The sequence below is a fragment of the Bos indicus genome, chromosome 6, assembly GCF_029378745.1.
Source record: "Bos indicus isolate NIAB-ARS_2022 breed Sahiwal x Tharparkar chromosome 6, NIAB-ARS_B.indTharparkar_mat_pri_1.0, whole genome shotgun sequence".
Classification (NCBI taxonomy): Eukaryota; Metazoa; Chordata; class Mammalia; order Artiodactyla; family Bovidae; genus Bos; species Bos indicus.
Window position 1 is genome coordinate 97,765,538 of NC_091765.1, and position 21,444 is coordinate 97,786,981.

General features: G+C 37.4%; 1 protein-coding gene across 1 annotated transcript in view; it reads left to right on the top strand.

Annotated features, from left to right (window-relative positions):
* LOC139183662 (uncharacterized) overlaps positions 1–20,983 on the top strand; it is a 41,239-nt gene extending 20,256 nt beyond the window's left edge. The window contains exons 5-6 of the mRNA XM_070791657.1: positions 2,967–3,125; positions 18,001–20,983. Coding sequence (XP_070647758.1) covers positions 2,967–3,125; positions 18,001–18,138 — 297 coding nt within the window. The 3' untranslated portion in view covers positions 18,139–20,983. The remainder of the gene's footprint in view (positions 1–2,966; positions 3,126–18,000) is intronic.
* Positions 20,984–21,444: the final 461 nt, after the last annotated feature.

The window sequence follows — 21,444 nt, forward strand, 5'->3', positions numbered from 1 at the left end:
TTTTAATATCATTTTTATTTAAAAAATAATGCTCAGTAATAAGGTGAGATAATACAAAAGTATAGAAAGTGAAACATAAGTATTTCTTACACTGTCAAACAGACACTCTTGAGGTGAGCACTCAACAGTTTGGGGTGAACCTTCCAGAATTTTATATGTATATGTGTAAATTCACAAAACTGGGATCATTAGGTCAACAGGTAAAGGTTTAATCTCTAGAGCCTCTTGATCTAAATCCTAGTTTTCCTTCTAGTTGTGTTGTCATTCAGTCGCTAAGTCACGTCCAGCTCTTTGCAACCCCAGGGGCTGCAGCACACCAGGCTTCCCTGTCCTTCACTGTCTCCCAGAGTTTGCTCAAACTCGTGTCCATTGAGTCGACTGTGTAACACTGGGCAATATATTTACTTCTCTCAGTCTGAGTTTTCTTATTTAGAAAATAAAAGATGATAAGATTACTACTTTGTATAAAGGTTTGGGAATTAAATGAGCTAATAAATGTGAAGTGCTTGAAACAGTACCTGGCACACACAAAGTGCTTAATAAGATTATTTAATACTCTACTGCAGCTGCAGCTTATTTTTTAAATATACTATATCTTAAAGATCTGTTTTTTAACTTAAATACAGTTGATTTACAATGTTATGTTAGTTTCAGGTATAAAACACAGTGATTCAGTTATATACATATATTCTCTTTCAGATTCTTGTCCCTTATAAATTACTACAAAGTATTAAGTACTTTGAGTATAGTGAAATATTGCTGAGTATAGTTCCGTGTGCTGTATACTAGGTCTTTGTTGGTTATCTATTTTTATATATAGTATTGTATATACGTTAATCCCAAACTCCTAATTTATCCCTGCCCCTACATCCACATTTAGTAATCATAAATTTGTTTTCTATTTCTGTTTTGTAAATATGTTCATTTGTATCTTTTTTCTTAGACTCCACATTTAAGTGATATCATATGGTATTTGTCTTTGGTTACTTCACTTAGTGTGATAATCTCTAGGTTTATGCATGTTGCTGCAAATGGCATTATTTCATTCTTTTTATGGCTGAGTAATATTCAGTTATATATATCTGAATATATTTATCCATTCATCCATTGATGGACACTTGGGTTGCTTCCATGTCCTGGCTATTATAAATAGTGCTGCAGTGAACATTGGGTGCAGGTATCCCTTTACAGTTTTCTCCAGATATAGATATATTTTTAATATGGATAGAGTGGACAACAAAAATAGGAACAACAAACAAGAGCAATGAATAGGAAGCAGTAACAAATATGGTAGCTATTAATCCAGCTATGTCAGTAATCACTTTAAAAGTTAATGGTGTAAATACACCAATTAAAAGACAGAGATTATCAAACTGGATCAATGAACTGTCATGAGAAAGAGAAGACAAGCCACAGACTGAGAGAAAATATTTGCAAAAGACAAATCTGTTAAAGGACTGTAATCCAAAATATACAAAGAACTCTTAAAACTCAACAAAAAGAAAATAAACAATCCAGTTTTAAAAGTGGGCCAAATATTTAAATAGATGTCTCACCAAAGAAGACATGCAGATGACAAATAAACATATGAAAAGGCCCAATATCTTATGTATTAGGGAATTGCAAATTATAGCAACAATGGGGTACCCCTAACTTACCTATTAGAATGGCTAAAATTCAAAACACTGACAATACCAAATGCTGACAATGTGGAGCAGGAGGAACTCTTATTTACTGCTGGTGGGAATGCAAAATGGTACAGTCACTTTGGTAGACAATTTGGCACATTCTTATGCAACTAACATCCTCTTACCGTATGACCCAGCAATTGTGTTTCTCAGTATTTACCCAAAGGAGTTAAAAATCATATCTACACAAAAAACCTGTATATGGATATTATACAAGTGTTATTCATAATTGCAGAAACATGGCAGCAATCAAGATGTCTTCCCATAGGTGAATGGATAAATAAACTACAGTATGGACTATTATTCAGCACTATAAAGAAATGAGCTACTGAACCATGAAAAGACATGAAGGAACCTTAAATACATGTTACTAAGTGAAGGAAGCCAATCTGAAAAGGCTCCATACTGTATGACTCTATATGGTATTCTAGAGAAAGCAAAACTATGGCGACAGTAAAAAAAGACCAGTTGTTGCTCGGGCTTAGAGAGAAGGGAAGCATGAATACGTGGAGCACAGAGGATTTTAAGGGCCATTATGAAACTGTTCTGTATGATTCTCTTGTGACAAATACATGTCATTAGACATTTGTCCAAATCCACCAAATGTGCACTATTAACAGTGAACCCTAAGGTAAACTACGGACTTTGGATGATAATGGTGCATCACTGTAGGGACATCCGTTGTGACAAATGGATCACCCAGGCGCAGGATGTTGATGGTGAAGGAGGCTGTGTGTGGGGGCGGGGGGAGGGGTAAGGAATATGCAGGAACTCTGAAATTTCCACTCAATTTTATTGTCAACCTAAAAAGTGAAGTGAAAGTTGCTCAGCCGTGTCTGACTCTTTGTGAGCCTATGGACTGTAGCCTGCCAGGTTCCTCTGTCCATGGAATTCTCCAGGTCAGAATACTGGAGTGGGTAGCCAGTCCCTTCTCCAGGGAATCTTCCCAACCCAAGGATCGAACCCAGGTCTCCCACATTGCAGGCAGATTCTCTACAGCCTGAGCCACCAGGGAAAGTCTATACAAATAAGTAATTTAAATTTAAAAAAAACACTTCAGAACATTGCTGGTTGAATACATTGATATATTTCCTCTCTCACCATTCCCCATTTTTTTCCTGCAAGATTAAGGTAGGACAATTTGAGGCTCAGTTGATTCTCTATGCTGAAATACCAGTGAGATGTCCCTCTGACACCTTTGTTCCGATTTGTACAATGTATTACAATAGATTTCACTTATAGAAAATTAAATGTATATTATATTTCACTTCTCTGTAGATGAAATATAATACAAATCAAGTTGACAGCTCGATATCCACACTGAAGAGTCAAGTAACTGATGTAAAAAATGTTATGACCCAAAATATCGATAAAATTTTGGAAAGCGAAGACAGATTGAATATCTTCACTGGTAGAATGGATGATCTGCAAACAACTGTGAGTGTTCCACAGCTGTCTTGATACCCAAACAGTGCTCTAAGTCATAGGATCCCTGCTCTGGAGACAAACTGCCCAAAGCAAAAACATTCTGGGACACTCAGTGAGATGATCCTGTATCACCAGACTCTCTCTTTATCAAAGATTATTGCAGTGCAACTAAAATAGTAAAAGGATAATTCTAAAACAACCCAAATTTTAAAGCCTATTAAAGGAGAAAATGGTTATTTGTGTAACTGAAGGATTTCCTATTTAAGAAACACACAGGTTAGTCAACAAATAAATTCCAAGAGGAAAAGGAGAGCGAAACTTAGCGAAAAAAGGATTTAGAAGAGTTATCAGTTGCAATATGTAGTCATTACTGGATTTTGATTCAAATAAACTACAAAAATGAACATTTACAGTATCATGAAACAGATATTTGAACTCTGGCTGGATATTGACGAGATTAAGAAATGTTAGTAATTTTTAGGTATGATAATGGCATTCTGGGTATGTTTTTGAAGAGTCTTTACTTATTAGAGATATATACTAAAATATATATGAATGAAATTATGTAACATCTAATATTTGCTTCAAAATAGTTCAGGAGTAGGGGAGTAGAATGGGGTATACATTAAACAAAAATTGGCCATAAATTAACAATGGTTGAATCTGGATGTTGAGTATATAGGGATTCATTATACCATCCTGTCAACTTTTGTTATATGTCTGAAATTGTCTGTTAGAGAACAGTTTTAAAACAATCACTAAGGTTTGAAGAGTTCCCTCTGAACATTTTTTTTTCTTGGCCATGCTTCACGACTTGTGGGATCTTAGTTCCCTGACCAGGGATCAATCCTGTGCCCCCTGCAATGAGGCACAGAGTCCTAACCACTAGATCGCCACAGAATTCCCTGTGGTGAGCATTTTAAATTTTATTTTTACAGATCTTTTCTAGAAACACAGATACCATATAAAGCAAAGTATATACATACTTTTTACTTACCAAGTTCTGTTGGTTCAACCTCCTAAATCTTTTTTATTATAAGCTTCATTTTTTTCACCTTTCAAAACAATTTACAAGGTATTATTCATATATAATATTCACGCACTCTTAAGTATGGAGTATGATGAACTGTGATAATTGTGAACAATTGTGTGACCGCAGTCAAGTTGTAGACTAGCTCTTCCATCCTAAAATCTGCCCTCCTCTGTAGTTGACTCTCCCCCCACCCCTGACCCCAACCAACTACTCATCTGCTTTCTGTCACCAGTGGTGTCTTTTCCGGAATGTCTTATAAGTACAGTCATACAGTGTATAGTATTCTGTGTCTGACTTCTTAATGTTTTTGATATTCATGTTGTGCATGTTAATGTTTTCTTCCTTATCACAGAATGGCTAAATCTCTTTTAAACCCACCTTCTGCCCATTCCAGTGCCGCTCACTGTCTCACTCTGAGGTCAGTTACCTCTTGTCTGAATATGGTAATTCCCAGATTTAATTGTTCTCCCTATTTTTGGTCCCGCTCTGCTCCATTCATCCTCCACAGTGACACTAGAGTATTCTTTTAAAATTCAAGTAGTGAGCATTATCTACAGCCCTCTTTTTAAATTATTATTATTATTATTTTTTGCTGTGCTGGGTCTAAGTTGCAGCATGCAGTATCTTTTATTGCAGCACAGGGGCTTCTCTCTAGTTGAGTCCCACGGACTCAGTTGTCCTACAGCCTGTGGGATCTTAGCTCCCCAACCAGGGATCAAACCCATGTCCCCTGCATTAGAAGGTGGATTCTTAACCTCTGGACCACCAGGGAAGTCCCTATTGATAGCCTTCTTAAAACCCCCCTGTGGTGCAAGGTAGAGTCCAACCTCCCTAACTTGATGAGCTTTCTTCTGACTACATTGCCAGTCACATCACCCAGAGGTCATGGTTTTATAGTTTATAAATCTCAAAAATTATCAGACTACTTGTAGTTCTCCCAAATACATGTTGCATTATTTCATACCCGTATGCATACTGTTCCTTCTTTTTCCTTGCTTTGGAAAACTTCTACTCATCCATCAAAACCCAACTCAAGAATCATCTCCTCATCCATTTCTCAGGCTGAATCTATCCCTCTCTCATCTGTGCAGTCCCTGCATCTTTTATTTATTGATTAATTTGACAAATATCTCTTGAAGATCTACTGTCTACCAAACTGTATGTTAGTCACTAAGAATAATAAGAATAATAGTAAGAAGAAGAATAAGGCACCATCTACCAAACTCTATGTTAGGCACTAATATAATAAGAAGTGGTACAGCAAACAAGCACTCGATGTTAGTTAAGTTAAACACTACTTACTTAAAGCAACCCTCTACATTTTTTTTTTTTTTTTTGGAGTGTTATATCTACATGTTAAAGAAATTCAAGGATTTCCTGGGGCCACTAGAAGCTGGAAGAGAAGAAAGGACCACCCCTTAAACTGTGTTGACACTGTACAGACTTGTGTTCTCCAGGACTCTGAGACAGTACGCGTCCTGTTGTTCTGAGCCACCCAGCTTGTAGAGCTGTGCTACAGCCGCCCTAGAAAACAAGGGCAGTTTGTTGACAGAAACCTGTATGTACGCATTCAGTTGCTAAGTCATGTCTGACTCTTTGAGACCCCATGGACTGTAGCCCACCACACTTCTCTGTCCATAGGATTTCCCAGGCAAGAATACTGGAGTGGGTTCCCATTTCCTTCTCCAGGGGCAATTCTCTACATTATTTTTATAGCAGGAAAAAGAATAGGTCACATCAGTTTATATAATCTATAAAGAAGAATTAATAAAGAAAATCATTGTCTACGATTCAGTTGTACTTTATGAGAATTATAACAAAAGAGTTCAGATAAAACTGTTCGAGCCATTTAGATTCATGCATTAATAAACATTCTTTGGGGGCCTATTATGTAGAGGGTATTATGCTTGTCGTCTTCAGGGATTAAAAAAAATGAATGAGATACTTTTCAAAGTTTAATCTATTGCAGGAGACATATTAGTATAAGCCTAGCTACAATATAAGTATGTGTTAAGTTCATAAAAGATGGATAAAGCGTAACAGCCAAAGAGTGGATAACTGATAGTGTCTACATTTTTACAATGCATTTTGAAATCACAATCATTAAATTCTAAAATCAGTATTATATCATTCAACATTTATTTCAGGTATGTGAAAATTTTCTGTGAATGATATATCTAATACCCTTGTAATCATCAGCCAGCCATATATGGCCTTAGCATTTTGCCACATTGGATATGGGCCTTTGGTTTTCAAAGAAATAAAATTATAAATGTAATTAAAGTCACCTCTGAATCTTTCCCAAGCTCATTCCACTCCCTCACTAGAAGAAACACTATTATGAATTTGATATGAATCATCTGTATGCATGTTTTCATTCCTTTGCTATAATATGTATCTATAGTTGGTTTGCATTTTTTAACTTTGTTATGTATGACATTCTAATGAGCTTCTCCTTCTGCAATCTGTTTTTAGTTCAACATTATTATTTTTTGAAATGTATTAATTTTGATACACTTAGCTCTAATTTATCAATTTAGCTTCTGACAGCATCTCATTACTATTTGAAGAAATAGAGTGTTTTTGTCCTTTCCCCTTTTATCAACATTAATGTAGGTTCCAACTTCTTTATTATCAACAACACTGCATTGAACACCCTTGTACATGTCTTTTGGTACACGCTTGCAAAATGTTTCTAAGACAGAGGTCTACAGAATTTTTTGATCATGCACATTTATTTGTAGAGTATTGTTGAGAATGCATTTAAATATATATAAATTATATGTATTATCCTATAATCTTATATAAAACATATAGAAAAGTAGAAATTTAAAGAATGAGACAAAGATGAAATAAAATTAAATAGTTTGTTTTCTTAAGAAAATAAAACTCTAATTAAGAAAAATTTTAATAATGTATTTTAATTATAGCAATGCGATTAAAAGTCAGATCTGATTACAAATGACTTTAAAGTCTCTAAATATGGAAGGTGGACTATTCAAACTAGAAGCAGAGATATATTCTCTTTGTCATTTTCTTGTTGTTTAGGTTTGCCTTATTAGTATTAATATAATTAAGCCACATCTATTCTTTAGCTTAGTTAAAACTAATAAATATTACCCATCCATTCACTTACTCAGATGTATCGTCGGTCTTAACAATACACTGCAAGAGAATGGATAAAGGAGTTTGCAGTGGCGAACTCTTCATCACTGTGGAATTTCCACCCTACTCTCAAAACGCCTTAACTTTCATGATTTAATTATTTTACACCATACCTAGGGAAGATGTGAGTGGCTATCCATATGTTAAAATTTAAATATTTTCATTTCCTTCTTGTTTTTTAGATTAAGACAAATAGAGATTCTAATATTACTTTCCTGCTCTCCAGTGGGTCATCTGAACCCCTTGGGATGCTTGATCCTATTTTAAACCATCTAGAATATATACATAGAAATTGAATTTCTGGATCTTAAAATATATGCACCCTTGAATTAAGCAAATAATTTAAAATCGCTTTCTAAAGATTGTGCCAATTTATACTTCCATCAGTATTGTATGAAAGGTTCTGTATCTTTCCAGTACTTGGGATTATGAGATTATAATTTTTAACAATCTGACAGGGGGAAGAAAATATCGTCTAAATTTGCATTTTGGATGACAGTGAGCAATTTTTATGTTTATTAACCATTAGAATTTCTTCAGTGAACTGTTTGTTGATATCCTTTGACCATTTTGCTAATGGGGTGCTTATCTTTTTAATAGTTTGTAATATATATTCATGTATAAAACAATGATTTTATAACTATTAAAATAAAGAATGAGTATATAATTCTTCATCCTAATACTTAGGCAGTTGTATAAAGTTTACATATGTTCTCCCAATATTTGGCTTGATTTTAGCTTTGTGTATAGTATCTTTTTTTAGGACAGAAGTCATTTTTTTTTACTATTTTTTTAATTGCAGTATAGTTGACTTGAGAAACTTGTATGCAGGTCAGGAAGCAACAGTTAGAACTGGACATGGAACAACAGACTGGTTCCAAATAGGAAAAGGAGTTCGTCAAGGCTGTATATTGTCACCCTGTTTATTTAATTTATATGCAGAGTACATCATGAGAAACACTGGACTGGAAGAAACACAAGCTGGAATCAAGATTGCCGGGAGAAATATCAATAACCTCAGATATGCAGATGACACCACCCTTATGGCAGAAAGTGAAAAGGAACTAAAAAGCCTCTTGATGAAAGTGAAAGTGGAGAGTGAAAAAGTTGGCTTAAAGCTCAACATTCAGAAAACGAAGATCATGGCATCCAGTCCCATCACTTCATGGGAAATAGATGGAGAAACAGTGGAAACAGTGTCAGACTTTATTTTTCTGGGCTCCAAAATCACTACAGATGGTGACTGCAGCCATGAAATTAAAAGACACTTACTCCTTGGAAGGAAAGTTATGACCAACCTAGATAGCATATTCAAAAGCAGAGACATTACTTTGCCAACAAAGGTTTGTCTAGTCAAGGCTATGGTTTTTCCTGTGGTCATGTGTGGATGTGAGAGTTGGACTGTGAAGAAGGCTGAGCGCCAAAGAATTGATGCTTTTAAACTGTGGTGTTGGAGAAGACTCTTGAGAGTCCCTTGGACTGCAAGGAGATCCAACCCGTCCATTCTGAAGGAGATCAGCCCTGGGATTTCTTTGGAGGGAATGATGCTAAAGCTGAAACTCCAGTTCTTTGGCCCCCTCATGCGAAGAGTTGACTCATTGGAAAAGACTCTGATGCTGGGAGGGATTGGGGGCAGGAGGAGAAGGGGACAACAGAGGATGAGATGGCTGGATGGCATCACTGACTCGATGGACGTGAGTCTGAGTGAACTCCGGGAGTTGGTGATGGACAGGGAGGCCCATCATGGGCTTGGGACATGGGTGGCCCATTATGGGGTTGCAAAGGCCATCATGGGGTTGCAAAGAGTCGGACACGACTGAGCGACTGATCTGATCTGATAGTTGACTTAACAGTGTTGTGCTAATCTCTGCTGTACAGCAGTGATTCAGTTATACATATATATGAATATCCTTTTTTATACTCTTTTCCATGTGGTTTATCATAGGTTATAGAATATAATTCTCTGTGCTACAGTAGGACTTTGTTGTTTATCTATCCTACATGTAAAAACTTATATCTGCTAACCCCAACTTCCACTCCAGCCTTCCCCTAACCTCCTCCTCCCCCTTGGCAGCCACCAGTCTCTTCTCTATGTCCATGATTCTGTTTCATAGATAGGTTCATTTGTGTCATAGTTTAGATTCCACATAAAAGTCATATCATAGGGTATTTATCTTTCTCTTTCTGACTTACGTAGTATGATAATCTCTAGTTGCATCACTGTTGCTACAGATGGGATTATTCCATTCTTTTTAATGGCTGAGTAGTATTCCACTGTATATATGTACCACATCTCTTTATCCATTTACCAGGACAGAAGTCTTTAACTTCCATGTCGGCAAATGTATCTGTCTTGCTTTTTGTGATTTATGCTTTCTGTGTTTATTTAGGGCTTCCCAGGTGACTTTCCCCAGGTTACAAAGACAGTCTTACATTGTCTCCCCCAAAATTTTAATTCTGCTTCTTAAACATGGATCATTAAAACAGGGGGCATTTTATTTTTGTGTAAAGTATAAGGTAGGAGGGCTTCTCAGGTGGCTCAGTGGGTAAATAATCTGCCTGCAATGAAGGAGATGCAGGAGATCCAGGTCCAATCCCTGGGTCAGGAAGATTCCCTGGAGGAGGGTATGGCAACCCACTCCAGTATTCTTGCCTGGAGGATCCTATGGACAGGGGAGCCTAGAGGGAGGGCTACAGGCTGTAGAGTGGCAAAAAGTCGGACATGACTGAAACGACTGAGCACACGAGGTAGGAATCAAATTTCATTATTTTCTATATAAATAGGCAGTTGCCCAACAACCATTCGTTGAATAGCTCAGCCTTCCCCATTTGTTTTGTAATGCCAACCTTGCCACATATAATGTTTTCATATGCAAACAACTTTCATTCTTTTGATTTGTATATATTATATTCTTCTGGTCTATTTCTGTATCCTTGCACCAGTATTATACCATTTTAATTATTATGACTTTAGGAGAAGCCTTTATATCTTATAGGGCAAGTTCATCTACTTTCTCCTTTTCAGAAATTATGTTGGTTAGGTTTCTTTCTCTTTCAGGGAATTGTAGAATCAACATCTCAAGTTACACACAAAAGAAATGTTGGTATATTAGTTGGAATGACAGTAGTATGGGGAGAACTAACACCTTTAAAATACTGTTTTCCCATCTCTGAACATGCTATGTCTCTTTTCCTAAGTCTTTCAAAATCTTTCGAGTTTTATAATTTTTCCCATAAAGATCTTGTACAACTTTTATGAGATTTATTTCTTGATATCTGTTTTTGTTGTTATTTTATATGATATTTTTAAACTACATTTTCAAAAAACTTTTGGTTAATAGGAACACAGTCAATTTTTGCATCCTGATGTTTATATCCCAAGTCTTTGCTGAACTCTTTTGTGGTAATATTGTCTAAAAAATTATTTTCATTTTCTGTATAGCAGTTCTATAAAAAGCTAAGATCATGGCATCCAGTCCCATCGCTTCATGGCAAATAGATAGGGAAATGATGGAATCAGTGACAGACTTTATTTTGGGGGGCTCCAAAATCACCACAGATGGTGACTGTCATTAAAAACACTTGCTCCTTGGAAGAAAAGCTATGACAAATCTAGACAGAATATTAAAAAGCAGAGACATTACTTTGCTGACAAAGCTCCATGTAGTCAAAGTTATGATTTTTTCAGTAGTCATGTATGGATGTGATAGTTGCACCATAAAGAAAGTTGAGTGCCCAAGAATTGATGCTTTTGAACTGTTGGAGAAGACTCTTGAGAGTCCCTTGGACTGCAAGGAGATCAAACCAGTGAATCCTAAAGGAAATCAGTCCTGAATATTCATTGGAAGGACTGATGCTGAAGCTGAAGCTCCAATACTTTGGCCACTGGATGCGAAGAACTGACTCATTGCAAAAGACCCTGATGCTGGGAAAGACTGAAGGCAGGAGGAGAAGGGGACGACAGAGGTTGAGATGGTTGGATGGCATCACCGACTCGATGGACATGAGTTTGAGCAAGCTCTGGGAGTTGGTGATGGACAGGGAAGCCTAGTGTGCTGCAGTCCATGGGGTCACAAAGTGTCAGACATGACTGAGGGATTGAACTGATAATATGTAAAAAATGACAGGATTTTTTTCATCCTTTCCAATATATATTGTTTTCTCTTTCTTTCCATCCTTCTTTCCCTCCTTCCTTTCTTCCTTTTTCTCTCTCTTGTTCTTTCTTTCTTCTTTTCTTCCTATCAGTATGTTAGCTAGGACCTCCAGTAATATATTGAATAGAAATGGTAATGTCTGAAATACTTTTGTTCCTGATGGAAAAATTAGTAAAAATGGTTTTATGTATCTTGTCCATTCTTCCACACCTCTTTTCTCTGGCAACCACACTGCAAAGCTTTTGTTTTTTTCTTTTTTGGTCTTTTTAAAGGACCAGTTTTTGGTTTATCATTTCATTCAAAACTTAGTTGACTTCAAATCTTTTTGCATCTAAACATTTCCAAGGGCCTGTAGACACATGTAAAGTTCTTTTCCAGACACACTTCTCAAGTTCTAAAGCCTGGTTATTTGCTTTCTTGCTCATGCCTCCCTCTCAGGTTAAAAGGCCATCTACCTTGAGGCCATTCATCTGAGTTGAATAGGAAGCTTACACCCTTAATCTGATCTCTAATGCAGGGCAGAATTTTTTTTTTTTTTTTTTTGTAATGTAAAATTCACATAACATAAAAATAACATTTTAAAGTATGTAAAGTACTAAAGGTATAGGTAACACCAAGTGAATACTGACTTTAGTATAGGTGGTGAGAAGTGTTTGGACTCTGGATATATTTTGAAGGTGGCGTGAATTAGAGTTGCTGACAGATTGGACACGGGGTGATAGAGAATGTGGAGCCTTGTTAACTGGAAGGATGGAATTTGAGTACCTTCATTGCTCTCCTCATGTGAGCCCAAGGCTTAGCCCACTGTCCCTGTGACCACTAAAACCCTAAGCCCTGCCTGCATGGTAGAAGTCAACACCATCACCTTCCCGAATCCAGGGGAGCTGTGCCATCAGTGCAGCTTCTTGCTGCTTCCCCAGGTTCCTGCTCTTGACCTTTCTCTTACTTTCTTCCAAGCTCAGCTAGGCATTTAAGTTTGCTTCTTATATTGGGTTGACCAAAAAGTTCATTTGGGTTTTTCCATAAGTTATTGTTGGTTAATAAGTTAATATTAGGTTGGCACATTTTTAGGCCAACTTAATATATTATCTAGCATTTTTGAGTAGTAATACTGGTGGGCTTGCCAGGAGGCTCAGTGGTAAAGAATCCACCTGCCAATGTAGGAGACACAGGTTCGATCCCTGGGTGGGGAAGATCTGCTGGAGGAGGAAATGGCAACCCACTCCAGTATTCTTGCCTGGAGAGTCCCATGGACAGCAGAGCCTGGCGGGTTACAGTCCATGGGTCACAAAGAATCACACAACAGAGCACACCCACACAAAGTGGCAAGGTTACAGTTACACAATCCTCTATATCACTGGGCCTTTTACTTTTTTATTAGATTATATCATGTATCTTTCCTGTCAGAAAAGAAGCAACATCTAAATCCCAGAAAGTTATAGCAAAAAAAGTTGAGATTTTTTGCCTTCCCTTTCAAGAAAATCTCACTTTTATGTATACATCATATTTTCATGATTACATGGGGGAAAATTACTTTCTCCTTGAAGCCCGTTGAGTAGAAGCAGCTCAAAACAAGATGAAATTTCACTGAAGTATTTTATAATTGTTCTCAGGTTATTTTCACACAGATATCATATAATCATTCTCACTAAATCCTCTATTTTTGCCTATCTAAATTAATCTTCTCTCTCTTTTCTCTGGATCTTTTTGTAAAAGACTCCACCGAATGTACTTAAAAAGCAGATTTTTTTTTTTAACAAAAACTAGGACAATAAGCTTTCTGTCAGTCTGCCTACAGATGAATATGGGTCATGGATTTGAACCTAGCAGATTAAACATATACATTTTTCTTGGTATGCTCTCAAAACTCCATAAAATGATAAGTAAAACAACAGTTACAAATTTTAATGTATAAACCACTAGGATTTTTTAGAAAAAGAATAACAGGAAAGAAATCTCAAAATTTTGGAAGCTAGAAAAAATTTAGGTTCTTTGTATTTAATAGCTTCAATTGAAGCAGTGAAAGCTCAAAACACAAGCTTATAGTAGCAGAAGATATTAAGATGCAAACTGATCCAGGCCATAAAAGCTTGGAAAGGATCAGCAACTGGACGCGCATGGTACTTCTAAAAGTAGACACACGGTACTTCTAAAAGCAGTATGGGTCTAGAAAGAAGTGACTTGAGTATAAAGTTTTTCAAAGGAACAAGTTACCTGTAGAGTCCCTCCCCTTCTTTTTACAACCACGCTGCTTCCTCTCCTTATCACTGACAAAGGATGATAAATTGTATTATCTAAAGACAACGGATCTAAGAGATTTTAAATTCAGATACCAGGTGCAGTTAAGGCCAGAGTGACCATCATATTAAAATTATGTGAACTTAGTGAAAATCCAGAATATGGTGACCACTCTCCAACCTGTCTCCCAGTCAGCTTCACTCAGTGGGAGATTAGAAGATTCCTCCCTAAGAAAACTGACTAGACCAAGGAAAAAAGACCTACAGATACTAATTTACAAGTATTGAGGCATTCCCCCAATGAAACGGTCAGGTGTGCACCAGATTACCCTATAGAGAAACTCACCAAATCATAGCCCTCACTCACTCATAGTGAGTTTCCAACCATCACTTTAATCAACAACACAGATCATGAGATATTTGAGAAAAATCTCTATAATAAAAAAATAAATAAAAATAAACAGGAAAAAAAGAAACTCAGACAAAACAGATTATGTAGAAGAAAAAGAAAGCTTCATTATAAAACAAAACCCCTCTAACTTCCCTGGTGGCCCAGTGCTTCAGACTGTACTTCCAGTGCGGGGGGCACAGATTAGATCCTTGTTTGAGGAACTAAGATCCCACATGCTGCATGGCATGAGAAAAAAATAAACTGTTAATAATAATCCTCTCTAGGGGAGAAGGACAAATTAGGAGTTTGATTAACACATACATACTCCTCTCTATAAAATAGATAACCAACAACGACCTACTATATAGCACAGGAACTATACTCAATTTTGTAATACCCTATAAGGGAAAAGAATCTGAAAAGATATATATATATATGACTGAATCACTGTGGTATATACCTGAAACTAACACAATATTGGAAATCAACTGTACTTTAAAAAGAAAAAAAGAAAAAAAAAACCTCTCTAACATCCTGGGAGAAATAACAGAATATAATACAACTCTGAAAACAGAATGAAAAGCTATGTAAAAACTTATTCATAAAACAAAAAGTTCTTTTGGAAATTAAAACAGTAGTAAAATTTTAAAATTAAAGAGAATTATTGAAATATAAAGTTGAGATATTCTCTCAGAGAGTAGAGCAAAAAAAGAGAGAAGAAAGAGGACAGTCTAAGAGATTCAACATATGAATAACAGGAGTTTCAGAAAAAGGAAATGACGATATCAGAGGAGAGAAAACCAGATTAATACAAGAAAAATTCCTAAAACAACATGAATTTACAGATTCAGTGAACAACAAAAAAGGACCATAGCAGAGCATATAATCTTGAAATTATAGAATGTTAGAAGAGAGGATTCTGAAGGCTTTCACATGGAGAAAGAAAAACAAAGACTTGGCAAATAGAGTAACAACAGATTTTGCAAAAACAGTATAGGTGTGCTAAAGAAAAAAGAAGGAATGCTTTCAAAATTCTGAAAGAAAATGATTTCCACACTAGATTTCTATAACCAAACTACCAACTCAATGTAAGGGTAGAATGAAGTCATTTCTAGGCATGTAATTTTCAGAAACTTACCTCCCAGTCACCCGTTCTAAGAAATTTTCACAAGAAATTTTTCACTAACAAGAGGGAATAAATCAAGGAATGAAAAGAAATGAGATTGAAAGAACAAGAGAAGGGCACGCCCAGAATACTGGTGAAGAAAGATCTGAAGATTAAAGCTTTAGGTATAGCAAACCTGGACCCCAACCAAAACCCACTGGAGCAGATCAAAAAGACTGTGTGGAACTTCCAAGATAAAGCAGAAGGGACCCCGGTGGTCCAGTGGTTAAGAATCTGCCTGGCAATGCAGGGGACATGGGTTCAATCCCTAGTCCCGGAAGATCCCATGTGCCTCAGAGCAACTAAGCCCATGCGCCACAAATACTGAGCCCTCATGCTACAGCTACTGAAGCCCATGTAGCCTAGAGTCCATGCTCTGCAACAGAAGCCACTGCAATGAGAAGTCCACGCACTGCAACAGAGTAGCCTGCATTGTCCACAACTAGAGAAAGGCCTCAGGCAGCAAAGAAGAGCCAGCGTGGTCAAAAATAAATATTGTGTATTTATGGCTGATTCATATTGATCTTTGACAGAAAACAACAAAATTCTGTTAAACAATTATCCTTCAATTAAAAAATAAATATATTTTTTAAAATTTTAAATAATAGATAAAACAAATGGATGCGCCACAGGAGCCATCAAAGGAAGGATTTTTTTTTTTTTTTTTTGGAGGTATGGTAGGAATTATTATATCCTCTTTTCTATAGTTGGAAACAGAAAAAAATCAAGAACTATATATATATATATTTCTAGTAATATATATGTATAATAATAATATGTAAATATTTCTAGTAACCCATAGGAAAACAAACACCAGGAAAAAACAGACAGCTAAATGAGATGGACTGAGCAAGTATTTCCTGATCACCCACTATACATCAGACACTGTTTTAGGTCAGGGTTTCTCAACCGAGGCACACTTGGGACTGCCCGAGGCCTTGCAGGATGTTCAACAGCATTCCTGGCTCCTAGCCATTAGACGCCCAGCAGCAACCCCTAAATTCATGACAGGCAAAAATGTCTCCTGATACTGCCCAATGCTCTCGGGAAGGCACAAGCATCCCCAGGTGAAAACCACTGTTCCAGGCAATAGGGATACAGCAACTAACAAAACACACAAACAAGAGCTGAAAGTGATTACCTCTGAAGAATAGGATTGGGGTGGAAAGGAGCAGGACAGGAGAAGGCACTTTTTACTCACACGCCTTACAGAATTCTGACTGCCCAAACTGTACATGCATGTTACATTAATGCAAGAGAATAAATAACCTAAGAGAAGAATGTAAAGCCCATTTATACCTTAATTCAGTATTTCTACACAAGGCAGTATAGTCACACAATTCTAGATCTGAATCCCAGCTCCGTCACTTTCTCTGAGGCAAGTAACTTCCAACTTTCTGAGCCTCATTTTTCTTCAACAATGTAAAACAGGAATATTAACCTAAGGTTATTATGAGTATTATAGTATTGTGCAGAAATACCTACAGTGCACATCCTATAGTGCCTGCACTTAAAGCACTGTAACACATTGCAAAGTACACCTAGTTGCTAGCTTCCATACTCCAAGTCCTTGGGATAATCAGCATCATCTTGGATACACAAACCTGGGCTCCCATAACTCGTCATAAACTAGAGTCATGAGGCCATCTGAGTGGCATACCAGGACTCATGCCACTTACAGTAAGCACTGCAAGCATCTACCTTGATTTTGTTCTTGGAAAATCACTGTACACTGAGACTAAAGAAGCAGACGTGATGCATGAAGAAAGATAAGTGAAATGATAGTTTTCCTTATCCAGGTGGCAGACAGCAGAAATCCATGTAAGCATCAAGCAATTCACTTGTATCATGACTAGATGAAAAGCAGTTCCATATATTTTAAAAAGGAGTGGACCGAATAGGGGGGTGGGCATAAGGATTTTATAATTTTCTGTGGCCACGTTTCATTTCTCTTTATTGCTCCTTGAATTCTTTCAATAATTTTAATAATATTTAATAAAAGTGAGCTGTTTTGTTTAGGTTAATTAGGTGAAGATATGAAACTTTTTTGTATTATACTTAAGGAAATCCATCTCATTATTCATCAAAATATTAACAATGGCATAATTTATTCTTATATCCAGTCTTGATATACTGTATTCACTATCTTGGTTAATTCTCAGAATCTGAGCTACTCTGTGGCAGGTACTATTATCCTCATTTAATAAGCAGATTTAGTCATTCATTTTTTTTCCAACAAACATTAACTAAACACCTGCTCTATATCGGTTCACTGTTGGGACTATAGCAGTGAATGAAACAGACAAAAATCCCTGCCTTCATAGAGCTTACATTCTCGACAAACAATAAAAGTAAAAATTACATACTGTTAGAGGAGAGGTTAAGTACTTTGGGAAAAAATAGTGTATTGAAAGGGAAAAGGGTTGCTGGAATGAAGATGAGTTAGCAATTTTAAATAGGGTTGTAAGGGAGAGTGACACTTGTAAAATCATGAAGATGAGGAAACTGGAGTTGAGAGAGTAACTTTTCAACATCAAAAATTTTAAAAGCCAATAAAACTACAGCTGAACACCATAAGGAATCTTGGTGTACTGTTTTGGAACAGCTGCTCAGACCTACTGAGATTTTGTGATTGATCAAAATCAAACTAAATCCATTCTTCTAAATAGTTCTAATATGTATTATAGGGTACACATTAATCCAGAAATAAGAAGAAATGATGAAATTTGTTTATTTCAGGCCAAAGAATCCCCCCAAACAATGAAGATTCTTAGGAGGATATGGCGGAAACACTGCAAAAAGATCATAATCATCAGCATGGCAATTCTTCTTTCAATCATCATCATTCTTTTAAGTACAAACGTTATACCAACTTGACCCTTCTCCCCATCTGCAAGGATACCAATAAATTGTTATATTAACTAGAGAGTTCTACCACCACCAATTACAAAAGCATTCTCTAGTAGTGGTAGGAGAGCTTCCCTGGTGACTCATATGATAAAGTGATAGGAGGAAGAGGGGGTTGCAGTATTTCCTTGTCTCTTTGGTGTCTCTTGACTGTTGTATCTCCTCCATTTCTGAAACCCCATTTGGTTTGAGGGGTGGAGGGTTGTTTTTGTTATTACCATTGCTCCACTGCTTTTCTGTTACTATTACAAGCACAAACCCTGGAATCAGACTGCCAAGTTTCAGCTCTGCACTCTGCCACATACCACAGAGGTGACTTTAGACAAGTTGGTTATGTTTGGTGCTGAGTTGGTTATGTTTGGTGCTGTTTTCGTCTTTAAAATGGAGCTAATAATACCACACAGTTGTCTGCTGCTGCTGCTAAGTCGCTTCAGTCGTGTCCGACTCTGTGCTACCCCATGGACGGCAGCCTACCAGGCTCCCCCGTCCCTGGGATTCTCCAGGCAAGAACACTGGAGTGGGTTGCCATTTCCTTCTCCAATGCATGGAAGTGGAAAGTGAAAGTGAAGTCACTCAGTCATGTCCGATTCTTCGCGACTCCATGGACTGCAGCCTACCAGGCTCCTCCATCTACCCCATAGTAAATGCTACTTAAGTGTTAATTATTACTTAATAGGAAAGATGATTCCATTTATGGCACTGACTAAATTCCCATCATCTTACTCTTTACTCAGAAATGACCTTGACCTTAAAATTTCCTGATCTTGTTGGGACTTCCCTGGTAGTCCAGTGGCTAAGACTGGACTCTCAATACAGGGGGTCCAGGTTTGACCCCTGGTCAGGGACCTAGATCCCACATGCCACAACGAAGTTTGCACGTCACAACTAAAGATCCTACGTGCTGCAACAAAGATCAAAGATCCTGCATGCTGCAACTAAGACCTGGTGCAGCCAAATAATTTTCTTTTTTTAATGAGAATCTTTACCTGAGTACAGTCCAGATACACATCACCTCTTTTACACACTCTTTCATTGAAATGAAAACTCAAACCACCATGTTTTATACTAGGCATTTTGGGGGGGTAAAGTTTAAAAAAAATAGAAAACTTTGTTATTTCTCAAATAAATCACAGGTCATGTCTTTTACCACATCAAAAGCTTTTTTTTTTTTTTTTCGAGTGATACACTCATTCAATAACCACGAACCACTAAGATTCCTAAAAACCAAAACATTCAACTCCTTTACAGTTGGTCAACAAGTTTCCATGCTAAGTGGGATCATGAGGTCTGAGATAGGTTTCTGTTGTTGGTTTATTTGAACGACATGCAGGATCTTGGCCCCCTGACCAGGGATCAAACCCATGCCCCCTGCAGTGGACGTCTTAACCACTGAACAGCCACAGAAGTCTCATAAAGTCGGCTTTAAAATCATAAAAGTCATAGTGACCCATGGGGAAGAATAAAAAGATCAGAAGTTCTTGACTACGTAGAGAACTCATTTTAATCCTAATAATCTAATTTCAGCATTTTAAATAGGTCCCAATTCCTCCAGCACAATATCACATTTCCATTCACCAAATATTTTTTATTAAAGCATTTTCAATGTTAGAAATTTTTGGAGTTTCTGTAATTTATACCCAGCGGGGAAAAATACAGTCCAACATAATGCAGTAAGTGCTTTGGGGGAGAGGTGTTTCAATGACACGAAGAGGTAAAAACGATTATATTGTTAGTATAATGTAAAGCACATAAAACAGAAGTTTTAAGCACGTTAAGTGCTGCTGATGTTGTTGTTCAGTCGCTAAGTCATGTCCAACTCTTGGCAACCCCATGGACTTGCAGCATGCCAGGCTTCCTTGTCCTTCACCGTCCACTGAGTGGTGTCCACTGAGTCGGTGATGCCATCCAGCCATCTCATCCTCTGTCATCCCCTTCTCCTGCCTTCACCAGGGAGTCGGCTCTTCGCATCAGGTGGCTGAAGGACTGGAGCTTCATCTTCAGCATCAGTCCTTCCAATGATATTCTGGGTTTATTTCCTTTAAGATTTGACAGCTTTGATCTCCTTGCTGTCCAAGGGACTCTCAAAAGTCTTCTCCAGCACTACAGTTCAAAAGCATCAGTTCCTCAGCCCTCAGACTTCTTTATGGTCCAACTCTTCACATCAGTACATGACTATTGGAAAAACCATAGCTTTGTCTATATGAACCTTTGTCAGCCAAGTAATGTCTCTGCTTTTAAATATGCTGTCTAGGCTTAGACATAGCTTTATCTTTACTTTGCAGATGAGAAAATAGCAAAGTTAAATTCAAGATCACATAGACAGCTGAGATTTTACTGATTCAAGTACTGACTGAAGTATATAGCCATGAAACCCACATTTAACTCAGAGTATATTATCTGATTGCTTAATTGTGGGCCAGACAGCATATCAGTACTATTTTGCTTTGGGCCAGGTTAGTAGTTGTTTCTGGAGGGTAGAGATAGGATCCTGAAGTTTTTTAAGAAGAGATACTGTCATGAGTTGGCATTATTTTTGAAGCCCTATATTTACCTAATATTTCTGCAACTTATAGTGCTAAGTCGATTCAGTCGTGTCCGACTCTGTGTGACCCCACAGACGGAAGCCCACCAGGCTCCCCCGTCCCTGGGATTCTCCAGGCAAGAACACTAGAGTGGGTTGTCATTTCCTTCTCCAATGCATAAAAGCGAAAAGTGAAAGTGAAGTCACTCAGTCCTGCCCGACTCTTAGTAACCCCATGGACTGAAGCCTACCAGGCTCCTCCGTCCATGGGATTTTCCAGGCAAGACTACTGGAGTGGGGTGCCATTGCAACTTACAGTAATTGTGTATAAAACAATGTATAGTTAAGTGAAGTCACTCAGTCGCATCCAACTCTTTGCTATCCCATAGACTATAGCCTACCAGGCTCCTCCCTCCATGGAATTTTCCAGGCAAGAGTACTGGAGTGGGTTGCCATTTCATAAAACAATGCTTCACTGATTGCCAGTGAATACTAGCATATTTATTGCTTGAAGACGTGGAACTTAAAGATCACCTCATCTAACCACCACCCCGCCCTGTTTTACATATGGAGATGCCAAGACCCAGAAGCCTGAACATTACACTACATGTCATTATGTTATTACATGTCTTTGCAACCTCCTCTCCACTGCATTGTTCAAAGCACAGGCCATCACCCTGGTTCCAGGAAGCAAGTCTCACAGAATGCCTGTTCTCCCAGGCAGTCTCAGAGTTTGTTTTCCAGATGATGTGTAT